At 50.7% G+C, this 27,532-nt stretch overlaps 1 protein-coding gene across 5 annotated transcripts; it reads left to right on the top strand.

The window, feature by feature from the left end:
* The first annotated feature begins 5,115 nt into the window (after window positions 1-5,115).
* On the top strand, window positions 5,116-27,527 carry MYO1H (myosin IH). Of its 5 annotated transcripts, none has more exons than XM_087942509.1 (32): window positions 5,116-5,420; window positions 14,852-15,013; window positions 15,596-15,711; window positions 15,921-16,119; window positions 16,254-16,334; window positions 16,781-16,960; window positions 17,058-17,156; window positions 17,282-17,395; window positions 17,743-17,814; window positions 17,906-18,025; window positions 18,216-18,283; window positions 18,520-18,625; window positions 19,103-19,183; window positions 19,722-19,813; window positions 19,968-20,062; window positions 20,749-20,795; window positions 20,983-21,063; window positions 21,398-21,503; window positions 21,860-21,977; window positions 22,332-22,445; window positions 22,538-22,614; window positions 23,270-23,338; window positions 23,462-23,546; window positions 23,741-23,900; window positions 24,169-24,252; window positions 24,345-24,438; window positions 24,986-25,041; window positions 25,160-25,295; window positions 25,874-25,944; window positions 26,029-26,126; window positions 26,487-26,586; window positions 26,892-27,527. In XM_087942509.1, exons 1-32 carry the CDS (start codon window positions 5,409-5,411, stop codon window positions 26,913-26,915), a joined length of 3,117 nt encoding a protein of 1,038 aa, XP_087798635.1. In that variant the 5' UTR covers window positions 5,116-5,408; the 3' UTR covers window positions 26,916-27,527. The 5 variants fall into 5 exon arrangements, with proteins under 5 accessions (XP_087798635.1, XP_087798636.1, XP_087798634.1 ...); XM_087942508.1 differs by lacking the exon at window positions 5,116-5,420 and adding an exon at window positions 7,544-7,726; XM_026685485.2 differs by lacking the exon at window positions 5,116-5,420 and adding an exon at window positions 12,754-12,847.
* The last annotated feature ends 5 nt before the right edge of the window (window positions 27,528-27,532 follow it).

Raw genomic sequence — 27,532 nt, 5'->3', positions numbered from 1 at the left:
TACTTCAGTGGATCCGTGAGCAAAGTTTATTCTTGGGATTGCTGTAGGAAATTGCTTGTGCACCAACATTGCACAGCCTGAAAGAAATATATGCAGCAAAGTTCTCTAGAAAGCAGAATATAAGGGAGAAAGCTGACACGAAATTCCCTGTGAAAACTGCTTTTCTGCTGTTTCGCTACTGCTCTCTGTTGCTCCTGATCAAACTTCACATTAAATCTTCAGATAACTTTTAGTGTCCCCACCCAAGTGGTCCGTCGCAGAACCTGGCAGGAGCCCCTCTCCTCCCCCAGCCTCCAGGCACAACTGGAACCAGGGTTTGATTCAAAGCTGAGCAAGGAAGGGCTGTTTTTGGTTCTAACAGTACAGAGACCTGTGATACAGGTAGGCTTGCAAATACTTCGGTGCTCCCTGCCCCCATTTATTTTTAATTTCAGAAAAAAATATTTTAAATAATGGCTGGTCGTTGGGGGTAGAGATACCCACTTTCTGTGGCATGGCCTGAGACCTGGTTTAGTATTAGCAATTAAATCCTTTTGTGTATTTAAATCCCCCATTCATATTTTCTGTTTCTATATTTTACATCATCTGGGCAGAATCATTGATGCTTCTTTTGGGCAGAATTACTGAGACTGCCGAAATTAAAAGATGTGAATTATTATTTTTAGCGCTAGGCCTCATAATTCTTTCTTACTTTAATAGGACAGATCTACCCATGGCCTGGAGATGCATTTACCATCCCGTTTAATTTCAGTTTTGACTTGGCTTGGAAATGCCATTAAACCATTTTTTCTGCCCTTCCTTGGCCAGAAACTGATAATTTTCAAATAACGAGTAGAAATCAGTCTGGTCCCTTTTATTTTTCTTCCCCTACTCAAGGGCCATGCCCCACAATTTAAAACCAATATTTCCCAAAGCACTTCATGGATTTGGGGAAAGGTCAATTAACTTCTGTTTCCTCTGAGCAACCCTGGAAAGAACGGACAGCAGTTGTGTCCAGAGCTATTTGTCCAGTGACCTTCAAGGGCAGGAAGTTCACAAGTGCAACTAACAATGTCATCTCAAATTTGCTCCTGGGTTGGTGTATCTCAAGAGAAGGGACAACGGTTGTGCAGCCTCTCCTCCTTCCGCAATACTCCGGTTCCAAGCTCATCACCGAGAGATCTTATTCATTATTGATTAAGCAAATGTATATGGGCGCCCAACTCACACATAGGTGACTTTAGGTGGCTTGCAACGTTAAAAATCCACAACCTTAAAACCCCCTTTTCTCCCCTCCTCCCAATCAAATCCACCACCTGAGGGACTTTATTTCCATTGGTGGTCTTCAGGCCCGCTGGCAAAACCACGTCTTCAGGGCCTTTTCGGAAAAAGAAGAAGATGGGGGCCAATCTTCCCCCAGGGCAAATGATGTCTGATAGAGAAGGGGCCACCACAAAAAAGGCCCTTTTTCGTGGTCCCGCCAGGTTTCATCCCTAGCAGGTTCCTTCCTACTTCATGAAGTGTGCGCCACGGAGTCGCTAGACCCAAAGAAACGTGTGTATCTTCCACGTGCCTTTTTCCTTTCCTCTCCCTTTGCAGAATCCGTACTGTTGTGGTGAAACAATAGGAAATTCAAAAGCTGCACACTGAGATTGGTTTCCCGCACAAAGACTGAAGGGGAGTGTATTTTTTAGGGGGAGCTAAGAGATGGTGGCCATCATGTTTATTTCTTGAAGTGACAGCTCTGGACTGGAGTTTCAAATATTCTCTTGTTTCTTTATTATTCTGTAAATCAATTTCTAAAGGAACCAGGGTTGGTTTCTGTTAAAATTACAACTGGATAGGGAAAAATATAGTTGCCACAATTCCTTAAATGACATAACTGGACAGAGGTGGACACATAAAGTATTTTTCTCCAGCTTTGTCAAGTAGATCTAGTTTATCCTAAATAGGACACATTTTTCCCTTTTAACAGAAGGAATGAATTGAGGAATGTCTGCAGAGAAAGTGCAGTTAGAAGCAAAGGGGGGGGAGAAGGGGGGGCTGATGTTATTCTTGGTTTTTTATTTGATTTACTTCCTCCTTCCGTCTTTAATAACCGAGTCCCTTAAGCTCGGGTGACCCAGGTTTTGTTGCCAGAGCTGTGCCACTGAATGCTACTGACCCCAGCCAAGACCCCAGCCCCAGTTCCCCACCAGACAAAGATGGAGCTGTGCGAGGACCAGTCAGCCTCCATTATAGCCGAGAGAGCCTAGCAGGAAGAGACAAGCTTCATTATTTTTAATTGGGCTCTACAGTTAAATAATACAAAATGGCCACAATCGTCTGGGAAGTTATATTGTGGAAGGCCATTGAATTAATGGAAGCTGGTCCAGGCGGAGCTCCTCTCCAGCCCAATGTTGGTTGTTTATTGATCCTGGTATTGAAACAAGAGCAACTCCATGGGGGGGGGGCAGGGTGGGAGGGGGTGGTAGACATCCACAGTTAACAGTTGTGTTGCATCATCCGTCAGCAAAACCAAATGCTATCCAAACACTGGCAAATCATGCCCATTAAATCCCATTTCTTCTTATTCCTGCATTTCTTCTATTGGCTGCTCCAGATCCGGATTCACCCTGTTTGGCCTGGAGTCCCCTAAACTAGAAGCTGAAGAAGTCCAGGCAGGGGTTCCCATTTCAGCCTTCGGTTGCGGTGGTGAGTCCAAAGCACTTGCTTCCTGGGACCAGTCCTGGCACTGAATGTTGGGCAGCCTGCAAAGGGCATCCCCCTCCTCCTAAAGGAAGGCTGGGGGTCTCTCAGCCCCAGCGAGGCCTAAATTTTAGGCCATCGTTCACTTTTGTTCCCCCACCCCAAGACGACAGAGGCAGCTGGGTGGTTCAGACGTCCGCTGAGCCTGGGGCTGCTGCCTGGTTTAAGGAACTGACAGGCCTCACCTCTGCTGTGAAATTGGAAGCTGTTGTGAAACTCCTTGAGGTAGGCAGGACTGTGGCACACCAGGAGCCTCGACGAGACCCCTCCGTGTCATCAGCTCCGGTAAGTAGGGATTTATTTATTTTTAAAGAAGTCTTCCATGCAGAGGTAATAAATTCAGCTTAATTCCTTTGCATGGAGGCCCTGTTAAAATGATGTCCAAAAGTGCATGTCCCACACTGCAAGGCTAGAGTACAAACTCAACACGTCTTCTGCACAGTCGCTCCCAAATGCGAAGGGTGTTTAGGATTGCAGTGTTACAACCCCGCATAATTCATTGCGCTATAAAATGCTACACCGTATTTTATTTCAAACCAGAGAGCATGAAATTATGGCTGTAATGCAATGTTCTGTTCCAGGGAGATGCAGGGAGGGAGAAGACACACCTGCCGCTTCCCTCGGAGGCTTCTGGCTTCTCTGAGGAAGGAGTTTAGCAGACCTGGTAGCAGCAACGCTCCTCACGGGTTGAGCTTTTGAAGCTCCCTCCAGAAAAATGAAAGAGAGAGAGAGAAAAATGAGATTAAAAGTAGGGCAGAGGCCAGGAAGTAGGAGGTGGGATCTGGTGTAGATGGGCAGAGAAGGGGAGGTGCACGGAATCGGGCATTAAAAGGAACTCCGCAACTCCGGACTGTTCATCCTTCTTTATAGCCAGAGGATTCTGCAAGAGCCCACCCCATCCCCCCCCTGCTGGGTTCCAAAGCAGGAAAATATTGGGAGTGGGCATGTGAGGAGCAGATATCGTCCCAAGAGATCAGAGGGGAAACGAGCATTTGGTAAAATTGTCACTCTTGGATTTCATATTCTGCTGCTCACTTGTCATTTTAACAAAATCCAAGTGATCCCTGCTATTTTATCTTCAATCCTTTGGAAAATTTACTTTTTGAGACTGTTTTTAAACAATGATTGCCTTTAAAATACCTGCCTTTTTCTTACAACTCGTTTAATACCTGTGAATTGTAGACATTTAAATTTCTCAGTCAACATGGCATCACTAATCAAAAGAGTATGATTAAAAATAAGCAGACATATTTATCTGCCTGAAACCCTAACAGTGCAGTAAAACCCAATTTATTGCTTGTAATATTTAGAATTAATGAATGCAGGGCTGAATAATTTATGATTATCTTAGCACAAGCAAGAATTCAATTAAATTTGAACAAGAAACACCAAGGCACTTGGCAAAATAATAATAATAATCCTCTTTCCATTTTTTCCTCCTGCAAACGATACCCTTCACTTCTGTTCCCTTGGGGCTGCTGGCAAAGAAACAGGTGTGTAAAACAGGAGCAAAACAGGTATTATGTTGCTTAAAAGTCATTCATCCCATTAGAGGAAGGGAGGAATCCAGAGATACCTGGGAGTTCTCTCTACCTGGGATGTTAGCTAGCTTGTTGCAGGAATAACAGCCCATTTGCCAGGAGAATGCAAGGGGGAGTTGTTGTTTTTTCCTCAGGAGAGTGCCAAACTGGATTTGTGGATTATGTTTAACCATAATTTAATTTTAGCTTAGCATTTTTTAAAAGCCAGGGCCAAGCCAAAAGGAGATGATAGATAGACAGGTGTGTTATGAATTAATAAGTAATAGTAAAACATTCCAACTAAACAAATCAAGGAGAGAAACAACCTAAAACTAAGGAGAAATTTCCTGCTTGCTTCCGGAGGTTGTGGAGGTTTTTCATATATACAGCTGGCCTGATGCATACAGCTACCTGGCTAGAGTATGCCACGCTTTGGGGTGGGAATCATAAACACGGTTCTACATCACCTGTAGGCATTTTTACCACCAGGAGGTGACTGACCTGCAGTTGCCAGGTATTCCTTATTCTGTATCTAGTGTGAGGCATCCCTGAATTATTAAGGATATTTAACATAAATATATAGTCGTAACATCAGCCTGGTTCTTGTTAGTTTTAATTTTTAAGCACTGCCACCAGTCTCGGACTAAACTGGTGAAAAGAGATCCTGTAACTCTTTGCTTCCCAGCTGCTATGCATTATTAAGTGTGGAGGTTACCCTTACATCGGCTTCCTTAGACTCTTGTCTGCGGAAGGGACCCCCAGGGGCCCAGCAAGGCCGGCGGAAGGAGCCGCAGGAAAGCAGGGGATTTTCAGCCTCCTCCTCCTCCTCCTCTCCTCCCGGCTTTATTTCTGCCCTTAGTAATTAGTCTGCCGAGAAATTGCAGCAATCAAAGATCAGGCAGTGCCTGCTGCAACCTAATCTCCGCGAAGGTCCAGGGTTTCATTCTTATCAGCAGGATGAGCCAATGCCAGCATCCTGGGCCCGGAGGGCTCAGCCACCGACACACCACATGAATTATTAAGCGTGCTTCGCCGGGACGCAAAAGTCTTTTTGCCGGGCTCCTGGCATCAGGTTCTGCTACGCTGGATCCTAAGCAAGCCAGCTCGCCAGAGTCCTGAATGGCTTAGTCGGACCGTTGGCATTCAGGATCAGCGTTCAGGATGGCGGCCCAGGTAATGTAATAAAGACATTGGAACATATTACCATGTATGGTGGAAATGTGAAAAAGCCCAAATATGTTGGCTGGAAATCAGAAATTGGTTAGATGTGTAAAATTAAAATAGAGTTCAGACCTAAAATTTTCTTGTTGGAAATTAATGTGGGGAAGTATAATAAAGAGATAATATACCTAATAATCCATGTTACCACTGCCGCGAGATGAGCTCTTGACCAAAGATGGAAAGGATATGCCAGAAGAGATGGAAATAATTAGAAAAATTTGGTCGTGCGCTGAAATGGATAGAATAACTCAAGAATTAAAAGATAAGGCTGAATCTGATTATTACAGAATTTGGGAGAAGTTTTACCACTGGTTTAAAAAAAGAAAGGAGTAATTGTAGCCAAGATGATCAATATTTATGTACATATGTAATTTGGATTTTTTGTTATGTATGCACCACGTTCATTGTTTTTAATGTTTTCTTTTCTGTTTGTTGTTCATTAATAATAATATTTTTTTAAAAAAAGAATAAAAAGGCCGGGGGGGGGGGCGGAGTCTGAGAGAAGCTTCCACAAATTTGACCCAGAAAGCTCCTCCCTGATTTTGGGGAGCAACCTCGATGCCCTGGGATCGCTCTCTCTCTCATGGATGTCCACTCCTGAGTGGCTGGGTAAGAGAGAGATCCAGCTCCAGGCCTCAGGGTGCCCCCCTTTTGCCATTGCATTAATGGGGGTGGGGTGAGAGGGGCTGACCTCTGCTGTGCCCACGAAGTAAAACAATAAATGTTCCCTGTTGTAGCTGTGGAGGGAGAGAATTTGGAGAGCCAACATCCCAGAGAGCACAAATATGGGTGTCGCCTTTCGTAAAGCCAAAAACCAAAACTTTCTCATTTAAATCAGCCCAAAACACCCAGAGGCTCCATGGAGTCAACAGTGTAAAACCAAATCTGTCCCCTGCAACGGGATGTCCGGGTGATTGGCGGCAAGAACGGCTGATCCCAAAGGGGCACCCAGCCACCCCACTTCGGGCTGTAAGCGGCTGCTGTGGGATACCTCCATAAAGAGAGGGGCTGAGTCTGTTCTTGGGGGACCAGCCCGATCCAAATGAGCAACGGGGTTGAGGTGGGTCTGTTTCTAGCCCCTCAAAGACTGCATTGTGTTACTCTGACACCACGTTTTCCAACTCAGCCACTGCAAGATGTGTGGACTTCAACTCTCAGGAACTGAACTCCTCACGTCTTAAAGTGGCCAAGTTTGAACAGCACCGCTTTAACTGGGGGGGTGGGGGGGCGTGTTTTGGGCCCTTGTGAATTCAATAGTTTTGGGTGTTGGCCTGAACATTGTCCTGGGTTGAAACTGGTGAAGCCACTTGCGATTCTGATTACCAAACAAGATTTGTAATTATGCTGAACTGGAAGTCAGAGATGACAGGGCAGTAAAGAAGGGACAGGTCATTTATTTGCTGTTTCATTTTTCTTTCCAGTGAGGCCGTTATAAAAATCTAATTTCCCAATGCAGTCAGCTGTGAAGCAGCCCAGAACAGAATCTGTTCATTCGTTTATTTATTTGTTAAGCAAGGCATGGCCAGGGTGTGGGGGGCTGGGGGGGAGCTTGTTAGGGGAAGCGGGGATTAAAATTAAAGTGGCCGCTCTCTCTGCGGCCTGCACAATGCTAGCAAGAAGGAAGTTCCTGCCAGAGCAATCGACCTCTTGCTTCACAGCTGGGGGAGGAAAAAGGCTTGACCTGTTCAATTTCCAGGGGTTTGGCTGCTACTGAAAATGGGGGACGATGTGGGGGAACCCCATTTTGGTGAGGGTGGGTGAAACTTCAGTCTCCTCACTGTTTGGGATAACGTGAGGCTGCCGAGTTGGGAAGCAGATTTGGAGATAAATCGGCAAATTCGTGTTGAAATAAATTTGTCAGAAGCCTCTGACCCTCCATTGTTGTTCGTTGCTCGAGACTAGCACAGTTGGCTTTCTAAAGTCCTCTGTTTGCCCTCCATGAAAAAGCCCTTCAGGGCCCCAAATGCTGGACGGGGTGACCGAGTGAGATCCCGGGAGCCTCGGGGGTTCCTGGTGCAGCTTTGCTGTGGCTGCTGGTGGCTTCGGCCTTCGGTTTAGGCCTCAGGAAGGATCAGGATCGGCTTTCTGCTGCTGCCGTTGTAGGATCTCAGGCTTCCCTCGAGCAATTACCGCTTCCCCCCAAGCCAAATAGAAACAGCTGCGCCGGTGCAAGCCATAAAAGGGACCTTCTCAGCACTACCGCCCGCCGTTTAGATGGGGGAGGGCCGGTGATCGTCCGAATGGAGGGGCTGCTGGCGGTAAGTGCTTCCTCGGGGCCTTTGGGGGCAGCTTCCGAAGGGAACGGCTTGCTTCTCACTGTGTAAACCCTTCGGCTTTTGTAGGGTTAAAGAAGGACGGGGATCTCAGGGAATCCTCCTCGGAGGAAACAAGGGGAGAAGAGCGTGAAGTGCTCCCGTTGTGGAGTTTGAATGTCCTTTTATGCTCTGCTAAATGAACCTGGAGGGCAGTGAAATGCCGAAGGAGGAACCTGGAAGAGGTTTGGGGGTTTTGCTGCTGTTTTCACTGAGTCTGCAGACCGAGATGCTTGTGAAGCCGGAAGGTGAGCAACAGGCCCGGCTCACCTGTTGCACGGATCCCAGAGAATTGCTCCCCCATTCGCTTTTCGTTTTTCCATAGGTACAGCTGGCCCGATGCTTTCACACTCGTGGGTGTGTGAAAATATCATTTGTGAAGGCAGGCATCCATTCCTGGTGTTTGCTGTTTGTTTGCTTATTTTGAAGGAATCACTCTTGAGTTTTCAGCTATTTAGGCTTGCAAAATGATAATGCGATTAAATTAAGGTCAGATTGCAACAAAGTGTTAAAAGATCTGTAGGTTTAGAAAACAAATCCAGAGACACTTTGGGGCAAGCGATAGCACAATTGTAGCAGTCCTAAATAAGCAGTCCCTTGTTCTTATTTCGATTTTGAGGCTGCCCACTGTGACTCTGGGCAGATTGCAACAGATTGCAGCTCCCTGGGAATAGGTGGCCATGCCTTTCTCCCTCTCAGAAGTCAGAGCCCCCCATTAACATCAGAAAGTGGGTGCTTCCTAGGAGGTGGTGAGGCAGCTTTGCTTTTTCCCTCCGTCTGGGAACAAGCAGCTCCCAGTAAACACGATGTCCCGAAGCAATTTGCACTGGAGGTAAATAAAACAATAATGGCAGTCTATTTAAAAGCCATCAAAAGAGAGGCATTTGTCTACCCAATTGAAGGGTGTTCTGGAGGCAAGGTGCCACTCATCCCCCCCCCCAGCCCCTCCAGTCCTCTCCCTAAATAGCAAAGTTTGGGGGGGGGGGACATGTTAAAATTGGTTGCCATCAATTGACTCCCTGCGGTGTTTGCTTTCTGGAGTGTAGCCCTATTTCAGTTTTGAGCAAAGGATGCAAACCGGCCTGTTGTGCCAGGACAGTGCGTAGTGGTTTATTGGCCTATGAAGAGGAATCGGAGGTGCTGTACCCTGGCCTGGATCATTAACCTCCTGAAATGTTTTGACAGGGGGAGCAGTCAGTAAAAGGGCGGGGCTGCTGCTGACAGGGCAGCGTTTGAAGGCAGCCAGGATCGGAAAGAAAAGGGAAAGTCCGCTCCCTCCGCCAAAAATCCGGACTCAGGCCATCCCATTCACCTTGCTTTTCCCATGGTGAAGAAAAAAGGGGCCCTTTTGCTGTCGCAAGTGGGCCCCGGGGCCACTTGGATGCCCCTAGGCCCTGTTTTCAGCCCTCCTCCAGGGGTGAACACTTCCGCCACCTCCTGAGCCGAGAAGGAGGCTGTCCAGGAGTCTCCTGGCTTTCCCTCCAGGCTGGGGCTCAGCCCTGGGCATATCAGCAGCCCTCCGATTTGGGCCGCTCATCTGGACCCAGGACGGGCCGCTTCCTTTTAAATCGTCTTGACCGGCCTTCTAGAGAACTGGGATCTGGGGGCTGGAACTGTCCTCCAGCAGGTGGGACCCAAGGAGTTCCTGGTCTCCAGGTCAGAGCCGGCCTGGACCTGCCCAGGAGGAGGAATGGCCGGGAACAGATCTCCTTTGTCGCTCCCGTCAACCTGAAGCGCGTCAAGGGAGGCCGGGGAGCGCTGACCGTTAGCTGCCCCATTTATCGGGGCTGTTGTGTCCTGCCCGGCCCTCCCCCTCCCCGCCGTTTCTCAGATTAGCCCAGGCCGCCCTCTAAAAGGGTCCTCGGCCGGGCCTTTGTGCCCAGAGTGCCCGGTGTGAAATCTGCAGTGACGTTAAATGTTTTCTAATGAATAATTATTGAAAGGAAATGGAGGGATATCGGTGTAAAGGATTGTAGCGTATTAAAACGTTTTATGTGATGGGTACAAAAATGTTGTCCTTCACAAGCACTTTGGGAAAAAGGCTTTATTTTGTCTCCCTTGTGAAGGGGTTTTGATTCTCAGGGGATTATCCCTAAGCTCTTTCTGGCCCGTCTCCTGACGGCGGTGAAAAGGGCCCGCGAAGGGCTTTCAAGATGGCAGCCCTGAACCCCTCGAAGGGTTAGAAGTTTTAAGGGTTAGGAGAAATGTTTGAACATCGGAGGGCTTTCTTTTTCCCTTCTGCTTTTGATTTTGGAGGGTGAGGCGCAGCTCCCCTTTGACCCTTCCGTTCTGCAGGGATTGTCAACGGCTCTTTGGATTAAGGCTGTGCGAAAATTACAGGCATTTCTTTTCCACTGCTCAACCTCAAAATCTGCATTTTCTGTGGCTTCGGAAAGAAACGAGGCTAAAATTTGAAAAAAGCTCCGTGGGATGCAAGCACATTTGAGATTTTCTTGTTTCTAGGACTCAACGGTGGTGTTCTTTTCCCAAGCAGCAACGCAAATTATCAGATGCACGTTGCCCTTTGGAGCGAAAGCTTTTATTAATATGAAATAAAAATACTCATGGACAACCCCATAGATGAATGCAGCATCATTCAGCGAGATAGATTCTTGGTTCATATAAGAAGAGCGTATGCTAGTTCCCAGACTTCAAGTTTTTCTCTCTTTCTTTCTTGCAGTTTTGATGTGGTGAAACAATTCTACAATTCACACTTTTGCAAAAGCCCCTGGCTTTAAATGGCTTCAGAGGAAAGGCGAATGAAGCGGGGAAAGGGAGGTTTTGTGCTTGCCTTGAGAGCAGAGTTAAACAGAGGGAAGAAAATGTGGAGAAAACCTGGGAGATGGGCAGGCAATGTAGGTCACTTCCAGGCTGCGGGTGGGTTTCTCTGGGGGGCCTGGTGTGACAAAGCAAATCCCGGGCAGATGGCCTTGGGCCCCCTTGAGGTAATGTTTACAGTGGAGGAAATGAACTGCAGCACCAGAAGTTGAATGTCTAGGACAGTCAAAGGCAGCAGGAGGAAGAGGAGAGCAGCCCCCTCCCCAAACGTCTACAGTAAAAGCTGCTTTATAGGCTCACCTACCCATCTGGATGAATATATTCTCCTCATAAGTCCATATTCATATGAATAACATTCACAATATTCATAAGCCATAATGTGCTTGTTTCCTCCGGGCTTGGTTCAAATTCTGCCATGATGGTTTATTCACACCATGGACTAATTATGGACCTTCTTCACGCCACACTTACACTTTCACGACTGGTTTTCTTTCCTCCCTTAGGAGGTTCTCTTTTGTGGGTGAGCCTTTTAGCACGTCACCGAGGGGTGGGATGTTGTAGCATTACAAACTCACAGGAACTGGCCAGACCTGAACAGATGCTTAGTCGGCAGCAAAGGATCGCTGTTGTCTTTCTCGGTTGTCCAAACTTTTGTAGCTGGGAGTGTGGTGTGTGTGTGTGTGTGTGCTAACGACACCTGGATTTTGCAGGCCCTTTCCTAGCCTGATGCGCTCCAGTTGTGTGGAGTTCCAGGAGCAGCTTAGATGAACAATCCGTCCAATTCTGCAGCTTTTTATCTTCTTTGATGGGCTGAGAAGGAGCAGAAAGGTCGATGTTTGACTTGAGAAGGAGCTTAGGGTGGCCTCTGGTGGAGAAAAGGGGCTCCCGGCTTGTGGAGACGGAGCTAGCCAGGCGCATTGGGCCTCCCCAGCATCCTTGGCACAGGCCTCTCCTGGCTGGAGGGGCTGAGAGCCACCCTGAGCAAGTCTGTGCTCCCCTGGCCAGATGGTTGTGGGCTTCCTTCTCTCCAGAATCAGCCTCTTGCTTTCTGAAGGTTTTTCTCATGTGTGGTGGTACCCGCTGGCTGTAGGGCATACGGCTGAGCCATCCCTCCCGTTTCCCACCTTTCGGCCTTAGGAACACACCCGTCTTTGGGCCTCTGCCTGTGACCTGGGATTCCTTTCCTAGTGAACGGGGGAAGGAGCGGACATTTTCGTTCCGCAGTCAGGGCTAAAGTCCTGACATCCACCAGTCCTGCCTGACCCCCAGGGTTGGGGGTCCTTCACTACATCTATGGGGTTAGGCTAACGATTCCCAACCCTGGCACTAGTAAGACAGGTGGGCTTCAATTCCCAACCGCTTGCTGGGGAACCACCCGCCTTCAAAGGTTGAGAAATGCGGAGTTTGACGGCAGAGCCAGAGAGGTGCCTGTTGGGTGCCTGGCTTGGCTGGAACCCTTTGGATTTTCACCTGCTGAAATGTCACCCAGGAGGTAGCAGCAGAGCATAAGGGAAGCAGAGCTTTCAAACTTCGGATGGTGTCCTTAGTAAGGCCTGCAAAACATCCAAGCCCAACAACTTCCTGTATGAGGATAAGACGACTGGTAGACATTGGCCAGAGTGACCCTCCGCTTGCTACCAGGCACCGTCTGAATTGGGTGGCAGGATGGACTGAGATGATGAATCTAAGAGTGTGAGGTACCGAAGTTGGTGGCACTACAAGGAGAAACCCTTCCTTCCTTCCTTCCTTCCTTCCTTCCTTCCTTCCTTCCTTCCTTCCTTCCTTCCTTCCTTCCTTCCTTCCTTCCTCCCTTCCCTTCCCTTCCCTTCCCTTCCCTTCCCTTCCCTTCCCTTCCCTCTCTGTCAAAGATCTCTTTGCTGAAATGTTACATCAGAGGACGATTCAGCCACTATCTCCCTCTCTCTCCCTCTCTGTCTCTGTCTCTCTCTCTGACTGGCTGGGGAGGACAGGGGTCATTTGAACAATGCTTCCTTGCGTGGCCAAGAGATTTCTTTCTTTTTTTTTTTTGGCTTGGGCTCCTTCCTCCCTGCCAAAGAGGTGGAAGCAAGATGCGAGTTGCAGTTGGAAGTGAAGTGAAGTGAGAACAGAACGGAACGTTCCGAGGGGCTTCGGGGCCACGGAGGAGAACTTCCCCCTGGGAAGAGAGGAGCTCAGGAGGGAGAGGTTAGGGGGGAAGGAAAGAGGTTGGGGGCACCTGAACCCCAGGCAGCTCCTGGGATTTCAAGGCTGCTTATTCATTCTCTCTTTCTCTCTCGGGTGTCAGGAAAGGTAAGGTGTTGTTATTACTATCTTTTATTCATTAAACATGAAACTCAGTCAACTGAACCATTAAAAATGTTTATTATTATTATTATTATTATTATTATTATTATTATTATTATTATTATTACTATTGTTGTTGTTGTTGTTGTTGTTATGATGGGCCATCTGCAATTTCACAGTCTAAGACTGGTAGGAGCCTGAAAATTTAAGGATTAATAAGGTAGCACCTGAGACTATAGGTAGTTCCTAGCAAGGTGTGGAGGTTTTGTTTGTAAACTTAGGGTGTTCTGGTCCAATAAATTCTGAGTTCCCAAACCTTGAGGGAGCTCCAATCCCAATGGATGCCTTTCGTGAGGAGGCTGCCCCTTGGATCCCTGTGGTTCATCTTTTTTCCCCCTCCGTCCTAGCCTCGCTCAATTGTAGCCACACCAGTGAACCCGGGGCTCTCCTTTCCCTGGCTGCGACCCAGGGCGTGTTATGGCCGGACCCCCTGAGATTCCCTGGAACGGGATGCAAGGTTTCCTTTTAATTTGCACCTTTCCCATCGGAAGCATTTCCTCTGCCAGGCAAAAGAAGAAAGGCTCGAATCTGTCACAGTGGTAGAACCAGATACCTTAGCTGGCTAACGGAGTTACGCCTTGGAATTGCAGAGGGCTTCACCTCACTGTGATGGATATTCGCTCCATGCATGTATATCAGTGTTTCTTTGATTTTTTTCCCCTGTTATAAAAGCTGCACTTTATTTCATTCCTACATCCTGCAATGTTGGGCCAAGCGGGTGGGGTGGGGGGACTCATCCCCCACTACAAAAGAGATATGGAAAAGTTGGATGGCGGCCGAGTTTTCCCTACACTGGGATGTTGAGTTGACTCTAAGCCCCTCCCAGAGGAAAGAGTTTGGGGACTGCAAAGTTCCAGTCGGAAATGGGGAGCCCGGTTCTCTTAAGAGGGCATTTCAGGTCTCCGTCTAGGCGCTTAAGTTGTTCTGGTCCATCGGGGGAAAATTTGGGCTGCTCAGCCAGAGGTGTCTCTCTTGACCAAGTCTGAGAAGATGACCAAGCATCGCTATTTCAGAACAAGCCTCCTCAAAACTTTTGGCAGGTTACAGGCTGGGAGAATGACGGGAAATATTCCCACGATCTGGAACGGTCCAGGCAGGGCCAATCCTGCCGTAATAGGTTTAAAACTCACAAAGGGTTTCTTTGTGAATATCAGCAGAGGCGAAGCACAAGACCCGAAACCAGGGGGAGGAGAAGGTGCCGGGCATCCCCCCCCCCCCCCCCCGGGAAGAAAGGTTGTGCCAGACGCACAACTGTTAAGAGGATTTTTCCAGCCTTTTGGAGTCTCCTCCATTTGCACATCATGCTTAACCACCACCTCCTCCTCCTCCTCCTCTTCCAACCCCACTCCCTTCCAGCAGTGATGATGTTCCCTAGTTGGGTCATGAAACGCCTGCAAGAAAACAACCCAGCTCAGAGAGCACCCATAATAGCAGGGCGAGGAGCCAGGCCAGGCTTCAGCCCAGGTCCAGCTACCTGATCCCGGGGGCGCTGCCTCTCCTGGGAGGGTCCGGATATTAGTTCTTGGACTTCAGTGGGAAGGGAAGGCAGCGTAATTCTAGGACGGCAGCTGGGATTTTGTATCCAGCATGCGTGAAAATATTGCAACAGAATTTCCTGGCTTCAGGAAAAGAAAAAAGAAAAGAAAAAACCCAACTCAATGTATCCACAGAGAGAATGTCATAGATTTTTGTCCCCTTGTTTTTGTGAAGTTACTCGATGTGCCAACTTGGCTACATTGATGAGAATAAATCACTCTCCAGTTTTGCAGCCTGCGAAACTTTGAAAGACGTTCCTGGGCGTAGCTTGCCAAGGTTTCTGCTTTCTGGTTGTCTTAAGAGTAAAAGAAGAGTAAAGCGGCCTCCCCGTCGCTTAGGTGCACTTCCCCAAGACCAGAAAGAAAGCCTCCTGACTTGTCCCCCTAACCGGGTCGCTTTCTTGTGGCCTTGCAGAAGGAGGCGGTGTGGAAGAAGCCCCACCAGCTCAACATGGAAGGGGCTCTCATCGCCCGCGACAGAGTTGGCGTTCAAGATTTCGTCCTGCTCGACTCTCACACGAGCGAATCGGCTTTCCTGGACAACCTGCGCAAGCGATACCGGGAGAACCTCATCTATGTAAATAAACATGAAACGGCCGGTCCACTTGGAACAGGGGTGCTGCTGGCCTTGGGGGCGGAAAGAGGGCGCTAAAATAATATTGGACCAGAAGCCTTGGGCTGAACCGAGTGGGCTGCTACCTCTGGAGGGTTCAAGGGCGAATTTAAGAGCCAGGAGACAAGCCGGCGAGGGGCGTGGGGAAATGGGAGGCTGTGGACCTCTCCTTGATGGACGGCTGGGGCAGCCAACTGGCAACAGCTCCACCTCTCCCTCTGGCCCTGGGGTAGGACGTGGGGGCGGCGGGGGGGGCAGCTTTGGTCCCAGAGCAGTGAGTGAGTCTGGCACACTCAGAGCTCTGCCCTCCCTCCCTTCGTTGCTGCTGCTCACCCCGTCTTGGCACCGTCCTCCTGAAGAGGGGGCTTCTCTGAAAGGGCATCTCTCTGTGGGGCCCCCCCAGATACGTTCTTGGGGGTGGGGAGTGCCAATCTGGGTCGGCGTTGGACGGTGGCCGTGCCACATGCCCTTTTGTCCTGGAGATCTCACAGGCCGTTGTGAGTCTGCCGATTGCCAGCCTGACGCCTTCCTGCCTTCCCCTCCTAGACCTACATCGGGACCCTCCTGGTGTCTGTGAATCCCTACAAAGAGCTGGACATCTATACGCTGAGGCAGATGGAGCAGTACAAAGGGGTCAACTTCTTTGAGCTGCCCCCTCACATGTGAGCACAGGCGCCAAGCCACTTCCTGCTCCGGGGCCTCCCTCGGGTCCCGGTGGGATCCATCCATCCAGTTAAAATACCCCAATAATAATTATACGCAGGAGGCAGTCCCGGTGCGGGTTGGGGATGATGGGAGTTGAAGCCCCCTCTGGAAAATGCCCCCCTGTGTTACCCTTGCCCTCACCCTGCCCTCCTTGCCTCTTCTCCAGCTACGCCATTGCTGACAACGCCTACCGGCTGATGTGCACCGAGTACAACAACCACTTCATCTTGATCTCCGGAGAAAGTGGAGCCGGGAAGACGGAGGCCTCGAAGAAGATCCTTCAGTTCTTCGCCATGACCTGCCCGACCACCGAGCAGCTGCAGATCGTCCGCGATCGCTTGCTCCTCTCCAATCCTGTCCTGGAGGTGCCAGGCTGGGGATCCAGGCTGTTGGTCCCGAGGGTGGAGGGAGTCCCCTGAAGGCCATCTAGCTGTGCATGCAGGGCAGAGGAAGGGAGCCCCACCCACTCTTCAATCCCCCAACTCTGTTTATCCCACAGGCGTTTGGAAATGCCAAAACGTTACGGAACGACAATTCAAGTAGGTTTGGAAAGTACATGGATATCCAGTTTGATTTTAAGGTACAGCTTGTAAAATATGTGGGGTTAAAAAAAACACCTTGCATTTTTAACTCTTTAATCCGGAATAATGAAATGTAGCCACCTTGTAGAATCTTTTATGTATTACTAGAGGTTGCATTTTTCTTCTTTTTAATCAGAAATAAAAAGTGCGATACTCATGCCTCCCTTAGCTTTTATCTTCCCAAGGCCCCTGCGAAGTAGGCCAGGTTGGGACTGAGAAGAGCTCTCGGGATCACCCAGCAGGGTCCTTTCAGACTGGGGGAGCGGGGCTGGGGAGGGATGCATCTCTTTTCATCCACCCAATCTGGCTGTCTGGGCTCTGGGTTCAACGATTCCAAGTTTCCCCACCAGGGGCTGAAGAGCTGGGTGCAGGTGGCGCCCTCGGCTGGGGTGTGGGCGGGACGTCTGCCTGTGGCAACGGAGCTTCTCCGGTTCCGCTCTTTCAGGGCGCTCCGGTCGGTGGGCACATCCTGAGCTACCTGATTGAGAAGTCCCGCGTGGTGCACCAGAACCCCGGAGAACGCAACTTCCACGTCTTCTACCAGCTGCTGGAGGGGGGAGAGGAGGAGCTGCTGGAGGGGCTGGGCCTGGGACGCAGCCCTCAGAAGTATTCCTACCTGGTGCAGGTCGGGTGGCGCCGCTTGCTGTCCCCAGACGGTCATCCCTCCTGGGTCCCCCTGGCTCTGCCCAAAGCTCCAGCGCTGTTTCTCTCCTCGGCTGCAGGGCGGCTGTGCCAAAGTGTCTTCCATCAATGACAAAAGCGACTGGAGGACAGTGCAGAAGGCCTTCGCGGTCATCGACTTTGCCCCAAGAGACGTTCAGGTAGGAGCCTTAGGAGGGGCAGAGCGGGGAGGGGAGTTTCGTGCCCATTTAGAACAGCCCTTTCCCCCTTAGGGACGAGCGGGAGTCACGCTGGATCTGACCGCCTTCTTTGCCTCCCTCCTCAGAATCTCTTGGGGATCATTGCGAGTGTCCTGCATCTGGGCAACATCCAGTTTGAAGAAGACAGCAATGGCCACGCCATCATCACCAACGGCACGCAACTCCACTGGATCTCCAAGGTGCCAGCCGGGCGCGTCAGGGACTCTGGATTAATCTGGAGGAGGCCAGCCCAGCGCGCAAAGCACATGGTGTACCACCCTGGCCACTGGCGTAGAGCAGTGTTTCCGGGCAAACATTTCAGTGCCAGTGTTGAAATTCAACAACAATTCCCTGCGCTGCTTCCACATACTGTGGTGCAAATGCACCATCACAGGAGTAGTTTTGAGCACGGGGGTCCCATCCCATGTGAAAGCTTCCCCCCACCCCCAGGTTTTGAACCACAGCCCTGATGAAGACTTGAACACGCGTCTCTAGTGCTTATTGGCTGTTGTGTACCTGGTGATGTCTTTTTCCCTCCCCTCTCTAGCTTTTGGGCGTCCACCTGTCCATCCTTCAAGAATCTCTAACCCACAGGAAAATCGAGGCTCGGTTTGAAGAGGTACCGCTCCTCCTCCCTGCTCCTTTGCAAGGAAGTAGGAGGGCAAATCTGCCCCCACCTATTTCCACTGGGATTTTCTTCCTCCCCGAAGGTTTTAAGCCCATTGGATGTGGACCTGGCGTTTTACGCTCGCGATGCCGTGGCGAAAGCAATATACGGGCGGACGTTTACCTGGCTAGTCAACAAAATCAACAGTTCTTTAGCAAACAGGGTGGGTCCTTCCTTGCTGTTTGTCAGGATCCCTTGTATAAATGGCACGTCTTTTCCGTCCCCTCGGGGCTCGAGAAGGCCGGCGGGTTGGCTGACTGGGGTTGCCTGGGGGTTGTGCGCCTCTTGTCCCCCATTTGTGCGCAGACCCTCACGGACCTTCCTGCTTGGGTCTGCTTGGCTTTGCTTGGTAGGACTTCAGCAGGAAAACCGTGATTGGCCTTCTGGATATTTATGGCTTCGAAGTCTTTGAGACAAACAGGTAGGGCTCCATGCAGCCGAGACCAAACGTGTTTTATGAGATAAACTGAAGAGATACAAGAACATGGGATTTGGAGGAGGAGGAGGAGGAGGAGGAAGAGCAGGAGGAGGCAATGGTCATACAACCTCCCTTCCCCTAGTTGTGGGGTGGTAAAAGTGACTAGAACATGACTACTTTAAAATGACTTTCTGTTTTTGTGTTCTTGTGTGTGTGTGTGTGTGTGTGTGTTGTTCAAGTTTTGAACAGTTTTGTATCAACTATTGCAACGAGAAACTCCACCAGCTGCTGATCGAGATGACCCTGAAGGCAGAACAAGAGGAATATGAGCTGGAAGGCATTGAGGTAGCTCTTGCTCTGCCTCCCCCGTAAACCTTCTCCCCCACCCGCCACCTCCAGCCTCCCGCGGGAGGGGGGGGCAATTCCTGTTTCCCAGGTTGGAATTTAAAGGCTCCGAGGATTGGAGAAGGCAACGGACCCTTTGCAGAGTAAAAAAAAGCACCTTTTTTTTACGCGATGCATAAATTTACTCATTTTATGCAACCCCCTGAGTTGAGTCAAGCAGGTCTTACAGTAAATTTAAAACAATACAAAATCCTGCCAAATTTTACCAGGCCAGAATCCTTCTTGGTGTGAAGAAAATGAGCCCAAATTGTGGAAAATTACGTTTTCCCCCAAACTTTTAAGTCTTCTTCCTAAAGTTCATCTAAATTCTGACTCCAGAGGCTGGTGGAGGTGGACTTGCTGTTTCAAGTGGAATTTTACTTGGCCAAACATGGCCTTGCTGTGCCTTGACCACCTATGTTTTGCTCCTAATCGTAGTGGGAACCGGTTCCATATTTTAATAACAAGATCATATGTGACCTCGTAGAGGAAAAGCACAAAGGCATCATTTCCATACTGGTAAGAAAACACTGAATTCTGAGTAAGTTCACCCACTGCCAATACGACTGGTTCCAAACAAGGTTGCCCTCTAAAGTAATTTAGGGGACTGAATTTTTTTTTTTAAAATAGCTAGGGGATTCTAGCAAAGAGTTATTCACATTCCCACATAACAAACTGTTTTGGTAGTGTATTGGCAGAGAAGGGAAAGTGAACCACAGGGTGGTTTTATAGGACCTGGGGCTGACCTGGGAATGAGGAACACTCTGAAAGAATTTTCTTCCATGTTTGGAGATGCTCCCAATGCCCACTTTTCTGGATCAGGAGACCTCCGGATGTGCTGGCTGGCAGCTTAAATATAAGCCCAACACATCTGGTTTAGGTTCAAGAACCAGTCACATCGGCCATGCCTGACACACAGCCATTGGGCAGGATTCATTCTCAGCAGGATTCATAGAAGAAGTTAGAATGGCCTGGTTCATACCTCACCTTAAGCCTAATAGACTATTTATTGCCCACGTGGGGAGCCGGCAACGGTCTTTTGCCTTTCTTGCCTCAGGATGAAGAATGCTTGCGGCCCGGCGAAGCCACTGACCTGAGTTTCTTGGAAAAACTGGAGGAGAAAGTAGGAGACCATGCCCATTTTGTGACGTAAGTGCCGTGCCCCTCCGGCTAGAGGGGGTGGGCTCCTCTCCCAAGGGCCCTTCTTGGAGCAGGACCTAGTTCAGCCCCACTGCCCCTGCTTCTGGGTTTGATCCTGGCCCAGCTGCCAACGGGATCCCCTTTTTTCTCTTTCCCTCGGCAGTCGGAAGCTCGCAGACCTGAAGACCCGGAAGTCCATCGACTGGGTGGACTTCCGCTTGCTTCACTACGCGGGAGAAGTGACCTACTGCACAGTGGGTAAGAGGGACGAAACCCCCTCCTCGCTTGGAGCTCACAGGAACACTCCCTGCTTCAGACAAAAAATAAAATGAAATCGAGGAGACCTCGGATCGGAAGCACCTCCTTTCTAGAGTTCAAGGCTAGGAACACTTTTCTTTCTGAAGCAACTTCTCTTGGCAAAAGTTCTCCTCCATTGAATCCAAGAGTTTGGAAAGCCTCACTTCAAAGCCTCCTGGGCGCCAATGACAACTCCCGGTTTCTCTGTGTGCCCTTCCGTTTGACATGGCCGATCCAACATCCCGTTGAATGATAGCCCCTCATTCCCAGCGAGCAGACTCCCCGGTGGTTGTACGGGAGAGTTGGCCCGAGTTGGAGGGGGCCGGTGAAGTTTCTCTTTCTGGGCCTCTTCTCCAAAAAAAAACCCAAAACCTCCTGGCAAAAGAGCCGGGCCCTGATGAGCACAGCAACCCCAAGACTTGAATGGTTCAGGCTGAGTGGACTTCAACGCCCAGAATCTCCCGGCCAGCATGGGGAATTCTGGGAGCTGAAGTCCAGATATCTTAAAGTTGCCAAGGTTAGAAACCCCGGCTTAAGCCAGCAGTGGCTTTGCTAAGATCATCCTGGCTTCGTTTCCAGGACGACTTTCTCTTCCACTTTCCTAATTTTATTAGCATTGCTTTAACTTTATTTCCTGCTGTCTTTAGGATTTTTGGAGAAAAATAATGATCTGCTTTACCGGAACCTCAAAGAGGTAAGAATATTTTGGATCCATTGGGGTGAACTTCTTCTCTCTTGCCTTTTAGTTAAGGGATGGAAATAGAAGCAGGAGAGGTGTGAAGGAAGGAAGAGCTGCAGGAATTCTTAGCATGGGTGGATTTCAAAGTGGAAAGGAACGGGTGCTACAAATTCTGTAACCTCAGGCTTTAACCTGTTTCAAGGTGCTGTGCAATTCCAGAAATGGTATCTTGAAAGAATGCTTCCGGTCATCGGAGTTGCACAACCGGAGGAGGCCCGAGACGGTGAGTGCTTTCCTCTGGCCATGAGACGAGCTCTGGCAATGTTTTAGCTCAGAGCCAAGCAGTAGATTGGCACTTCATAGAATTGGGGGGGCACCTTTTAGCGGAGGAGAAATTTCTTCAGCATTCCTTGCTCAGGATTAGCAATCTGGGACAGGGTCCCCATGGAAACGGGGCTTGCAGTGACCTTTAGCACACTGTGTCCTGAGTGCACACAAGGCACACTCGTCTTCACATCACTGAAGATCACATTTAACTGCTTAGGGTCAGCTTGTAGCTGCAGGACAGGCCTCCCACTCCTTCCATGCTTGTAACCGAGGCCTTCTGGCACGCACAGGTTGCCACTCAGTTCAAAACCAGCCTGTCCAGTTTGATAGACATCCTGATGTCCAAGGAGCCCTCCTACATCCGGTGCATTAAACCCAACGGGGACAAAGAACCCGGTATGGGGACCTCTGGGCTGGAAATGGGGGGGGGGGCTGCCCGACTCTCCACCTCCGTCCTCGGCCCCAAAGGCCTTTTGAAGGCAACCTGAAATCTAGGCTGCCCTGAAGAGAGGCGGCTCCCGTAACGTTTCTCATCCCCCTGGAGAAATCAGACCGTGTGGAGTTTAAAACCCCAGGCAGTGCTGGAGAGGCTGCCCGTCTCGGGGCACAGGGGGGGAGACCTGCTTGGGTGGCAGCAGATGGAGGGGGAGACTGTTTGGGCAGTGGACTTTGGACCCTGGGAAACCTGTAGGTTTTAACAATGAAAGAGGGGTGGGAGAGGTGCCTGAACCGGCTGCCCTTTTGTTGTGCAGACAAATTCGACGACTCCTTGATAAGGCACCAGGTGAAATACCTGGGTTTAATGGAGCACCTTCGGGTCAGGCGAGCTGGCTTTGCTTACCGTCGGAAGTACGAGCACTTCCTGCAAAGGTGAGGCCACCCACCCCACCCCACTCATGCCATGGCTGCAGCAGGAATTGAGAACACAAGAGGGGGGGCGTCTAGTTTCCCCCCAGCCCCCAAACATTTTGCTGGGGATTGGATATCTGAATGCCCCCCTTCGTTTAGTAACATGTTAGGAAGAGCAGGGTCACCTGTGGAGCTGTGTGGTTGGACAGCCCGTCCCTTTGCCGTGAGGTTTATGGAGAGGAAGCAGAATTGGCATATCCTCCAAAGAAGCTTTGCCCATCTTCATGATTTCTGGGTGTGTGTGTGTGTGCCTGGATTGTGGGACTCCTGGATCCCTTCCCCAGTTTGGAATCCATTTCTCCTGACGGATTCCAGGTACAAGTCCCTCTGCCCGGACACCTGGCCCCAGTGGCGAGGCCCTGCCGCCAAGGGAGTGGAGAAGCTCATCCATCACATCGGCTACAAGCCCGAAGAGTACAAGATGGGAAGGTAGAGGAGGTGCTGCCTGCGGGGTTTGGGGGCCGGTTCATGCAGTCGCTCCCCACGGCTCCCCGTTCAAGGGCAGCTTCTGTCTCATGCAGGACCAAACTCTTCATTCGTTTCCCGAGGACGCTGTTTGCCACCGAAGATGCCTTTGAACACAGAAAACACCTCCTGAGTATGTATGTGCCTGGACCTCTTGGGGCCGTGCCCGGAAAGATCTTTTCCCACCTGGACCTTGTCTTTATGAGGGAGTCGTGCTCTGAGGGCCCTGGACCACCTCCTGCCCATAAATACAACTTCTGGGTGCAAATGTTCTCGGGCTGCAGGATTGAAGTCCCCGTGGGGCCATTTAGCGCAGCCCTTCCTTATCCTCCTTCCCAGCTTTGGCCAAATGGAAGCCTCCAGGTTTAGCATGGCAAGCCAATACCCAGGTCTATGTAGGATTAATTGTTGGGGGTGGTCTTCTTTGCCTTAAGGTGGTCCCGCCCTCAATCTCTGGCTTCTCTTCACTAGAGAAGCCGGGTAGTTTTGATGATGGGAAAGATCTCTAAGAGCTACTTGCTTCCAGTCCCATTAGAACATAATAACACTGTTGATGCATCGCCATTCTTGATTCAGTTTCAAAGAGCATCGTAGGCTAGGAAGTCCCAGCTTCTGTCGCTGGAATCTGCAGTTAGAAGTGATGCTTCTGGGAAAGGAAACGGAGTGATGCAGCCTGGCTGCTCCTTTCCTCACTGGAAGTCACCAAGGGCTCCCCAAAGAAACAGAAGCGACTTTCACCTGGCAGCTCCTTCAGGGCAGCACACCTTCCTCCCCCCCCCTCTTTTCAGTTTCCAGAATACAAGCCAAATTCAGAGGTTGCCTCGGGAAGCGAGAATTCCAGAAGATGAGACAAGCCGGTAAGGACCAGTTGGCCGGCAGGGAAAACCGCCGGGAGCGGTTTGTGAGAACTTGCGTGGCTCGCCCTTCCTCTGCTGGCGGGGAGGCTCCCAGGTGAGCTAGGGACGCTTTCTGCCTTGCAGCCATCCTTCTGGAGGCGGCCTGGAGGGGGGTGCTGGCACGCAGGCTGGCCAAGAAGAGACTGTGGGCGGTGGAGACTATCCATAGGTAAGTTTCCTGCCTGGGACCATCCCTCCCTTTGCGCTGCCTCTCAGCCAGGGGGGTCCCTGCTCATCCGGTTATTCCGTGTCCTGCACGGATGTCTGCACACACACACGAACACACACACACACACACACACACACACCTGGGGGCGATAAGAAGGAGGAGGGTCCTGAATGCTGCTTTTCTCCCTTCGGAAGGTTCTTAAAAGGCTTCATTCACCGGAGGGAGCCCCTGAACGCCGACAACGTGGACTTTGTGAGGTTTGTGCAGTACACCTACCTCATGAAACTCAGGGATCACATTCCAAAGACCGTCCTGGACAAAAGCTGGCTTAAGCCTCCAGAGATCATGCAACAAGTGAGAACGGGCTTGCGGGGAGCCTCCCTGTTCAGGGGCAGTCTGCTGCAGAGTCCAGGGAGGGAGGCTGGGTCTCACCAGCCCTTCTGAGGTTAGCTGAGGCAGATTGAGAGGGTCTCCTAAACTTAGGCCCACGTTTGACTTCTACAAACCTGGGGGGGTTGAGCTGGGGCACCATCTGGTCCCCTGGGAACAGAACCTCCACAGGGGGTCTGCGGCCGGTTGTAGTGTCCACCTCGTGTCCATCTTCTCCCCTTCTACCACCCAGACCTCTGCTCTCCTGAGGACCATCTGCAAGAGGAACCTTGTCCGGAAATACTGCTGCGGGATCACCGCAGAGCAGAAGGCCCAGGTGACAGGGTGGGGCTCCCGGTCTTCTGAGGCTCTTCCAGGCGTCCTGAGAGGGATAAAGGGGGCCTAAGCTCTTCTTCGACTCCCAAACAGATGGAGCAGAAAGCCGTGGCCAGTGCCATCTTCTCTGGGAAGAAGGTTGGCTACGTGGAGAGTCTGAACCAGCCCTTTGTGGACAGCCGGCTGAGTGAGTAGCTGGGCAGACCCTACTGAGACCTTGGCTGGACTCAAGTGGAGGGTTCTCCCTTGTTGACTGCCTGGAAAGAATTGGGGGGGGGGAAAGAGTTTTGGGGGAAGCATAGAATAGCGGAGTTGGAAGGGGTCCCAAGGACCACCTGAGGGGGTCCACCCCCCCCCCAAAAAAAAGTACCTGAAACTGAAGGCAGGAGAAGAAGCAACGGAGGGAAACCGATCCAGGAGAGAAGCAACCTAGAACTCGGGAGGAATTTCCAGACAGTGAGAGCAATCAATCAGGGGACCAGAAGTTGTGGCTGCTCCGTCACTGGACGCATTTAAAAAGAGACAGCCGCTTGTCCGGAAGGGTCATTCGAGGTCAGACTAGAAGACCTCCAAGGTCCCTTCCAACTCTGTTATTCTGTTCTCTGGCCCAGCAGGAAAAGTAAGTTCTTATTTAAATGAAATAATGAAGTGGGGGAAAAAAACAAACCCATTTCTGGCGTGCCAAGCGTTTCTTCGAAGACCTCAGAAGAGCTTCCTACCCCCTTCCCTCCTAGGTGAGACTGACCTGTGCCCCAAAGTCCTGCAGATGATCCGCCACGAGAAGGTCCAGGTAAGGCAGACAGGGTGGCGTCCCACAGGTAAGTGGGTGAAGAGCTCCAGGCCGCTCCCAGGGTTGGCTCCCTGCCGCGGTTCTTGAGCTGCCTCTTGTCTCTTGTGCTGCTTTCCAGTATGTCACCCCAGTGGTGAAGTATGACCGGAATGGCTTCAAGCCCCGAGAGCGACTGCTTGTCCTGACCCGGGTGGCGGCTTACGTGGTGGAGACGGCCAAGGTCAAGCAAAGGATTGAGTACGCCGCCCTCAAAGGTAGCCTTTGAAACCGCTTCTCCGTGGCAGGTGGACCCGGTCCTCGTCCCCGAGGCCGAGCTCTTTGTGCCTCGGGAGCAAAGCTTTTGGATACACACACACACAGGAGGAAGGAGGGAGAGCCGGGCTGGATTCTGCCCTCAGGCAGGCTGCCCTGGGTCGGGGAGGGCTGGTGCAGAAGCGAGGAGCTTTGGTCTGGGCACGGAGGATCCTCCTCGATACCTGGAAGGCAGCCCGGCCCTTGAAGACAAGGAAAGATGCATAAAGAGATCCGAGGGGTGGGTGGAGGCCGGCTGGGAAGGGGAGACTCGGGGACAGGAAGGCTCCAATATGTTGGGAAAAGATGGAAACCGGAGAATTTGTGTCGGAACCAGAACGAAGAGCTCCATCTTTGCAAGGTCACCTCGGAAAAGAATCAGGGGCGTGAAAGTCATAGCCTGGTTGATGAGCCATTCTTTTTCTAAAAAAAGGAAAGAGTGGAAACTCCTTCCACATTTCCCTAAAAGTGACCCTGTGGTGGGACGGGAGGAGCACCGCTTCGCGCGCGTGACGTGCCCTCCGTCCCTTCTCCCTGCCAGGCATTTCCACCAGCAGCCTCAGCGACGGCATCTTGGTCCTTCATGTTCCAGAAGACCACAAGCAGGAGAAGGTGAGGGGGGAGCTGCTCCTCTGGAGACCCTCCTGCTTCAGGACGCGATCGGAAATAACCCTCCTGCTCTGATCTTCCCTGCAGGGAGATGCCATCCTGCAGTGCGAGCACGTTTTTGAGACCGTCACCAAGCTCTGCATGTTAGCCAATAAGCAGGACCTGGTGGCCGTGGTCCAGGGAAGGTAAATGGGGGGGCTGCCTTTGCTTGGGCAGCCTTGGGAGGCCTGGGTTGTTTTTTAACACCATTTGAATAAAACCCACCGAAAAAAACAGCAAATAACCTAAGGCTTCCCTTCCACAGTGCACAGCAGTTACTACCTGAATCTCTTCCTCCTTCAATGTTCCAAAATGTTTGTTTTCTCAACCAAGATCTGTTTTGACTCATAGGGCTGGGGGGTGGGGGTGGGAGACCCTTTGGCCTGTGGCCTGGTGCTGTGGATGAGCCCCCGCGTCTTCCTCCCCTGCCGGGGCTCTGCTGCAGAGGCGGCCAAAGCCACCAGGCCCTGGAAGACGCCCTCTGGTTTCCCCCTCTCCTATAACAGCCTCCAGTTCCAGATCAGCCCCGGGAAAGAAGGAACCATGGTTTTCACCACCGGGCAGGAGCCTCACGTCTACAAAGCCAAAAACGGACAACTCACAGTGGTGAGCGTCCCGAGCGCATCAATCCAAGGTGCTCTGGGGCATCCGGCCGAGCCTGAATGTTATTCCCCTCCCTGGCCAACCGGGCCTCAAAAGATGGAAGGAGGTTCTGTTGAGGCAATCTACCTCTGTTAATTCGTTTTGCTTTAAAAAAATAAAAGGCCTTCCTTTTTTGTTTCTTTAAAAGAGCAGCCGCCATGTCTTCCTCCGGGCTTCTATGGCTGCAGGAGCTTTCTGGCTGGCTGCAGGTCCTCAGAGTGGTGAAGAAGCTATCTGGAAATAACTCTTGTTCTGTTTAAACCCCAAAGGTGTCGACTAAGATAAAGTCCTGATGGGGGAAACCGAGACTCCGTCTGCTTGGAAAGAAAGTCCCTGAAATGGCCTCTGTGGAGAAGGGAGGCGCCTTCGTCAACCTGCTCAGACGCTGATGTGGTCAGGTGGCTGGAGTGGAGAGTCATCGTGAACAACGTCCACCCATTCCTCCTTAGGCCCCATAACAGCCTCCGTGAACCTCGCCCAGAACTGATGCATAGATTGAGGCCCGATTGAGGTTTTCCTGATCCCTGTGGCTTCCACATTCCAGTTGGCCATAACTTAACCATTAACTGCACCAAACAGCCCCAAGCCCCGGTTTTAAAATGCAGAACTCCAGAAAAGAATCTCAGCATAAAAAAACGCCGTTTCTAAGCAGGGCCGGAAGAGGAGCCCCCAGGCCGGCTGTGAAACTCTGCCCTGTGTGTCTTGAGTGAGTCTGTGTTCAGCCAAATTCCCTGCAAGGTGAACGGTGAATATCGGCCCCGTTTGTGAAATGCAAACTGAGGTTCTTACTTCCAAGACAAGCAAATAAGGTACTTCTGTTCCTGGAGTTACGACCCCACGTTATTCTCTGTATTAGCAACCTGTGATGTATTTATGAAAAATTAAAAAGGTGAAAGGAAAATTAACCGGC

This window comes from Notechis scutatus, chromosome 13 (assembly GCF_049901735.1).
Source record: "Notechis scutatus isolate UNSWTSFEM ecotype Mainland chromosome 13, rNotScu1.2, whole genome shotgun sequence".
Lineage (NCBI taxonomy): Eukaryota > Metazoa > Chordata > Lepidosauria > Squamata > Elapidae > Notechis > Notechis scutatus.
This window is presented reverse-complemented; position numbering and strand designations above follow the sequence as displayed.

Coding starts and splice junctions, on each gene's coding strand:
- MYO1H (XM_087942508.1), top strand. Junction 20,796..20,982: donor TTTACCGGAACCTCAAAGAG/GTAAGAATATTT, acceptor ACCTGTTTCAAG/GTGCTGTGCAATTCCAGAAA. Junction 26,587..26,891: donor AAAACGGACAACTCACAGTG/GTGAGCGTCCCG, acceptor TAAACCCCAAAG/GTGTCGACTAAGATAAAGTC.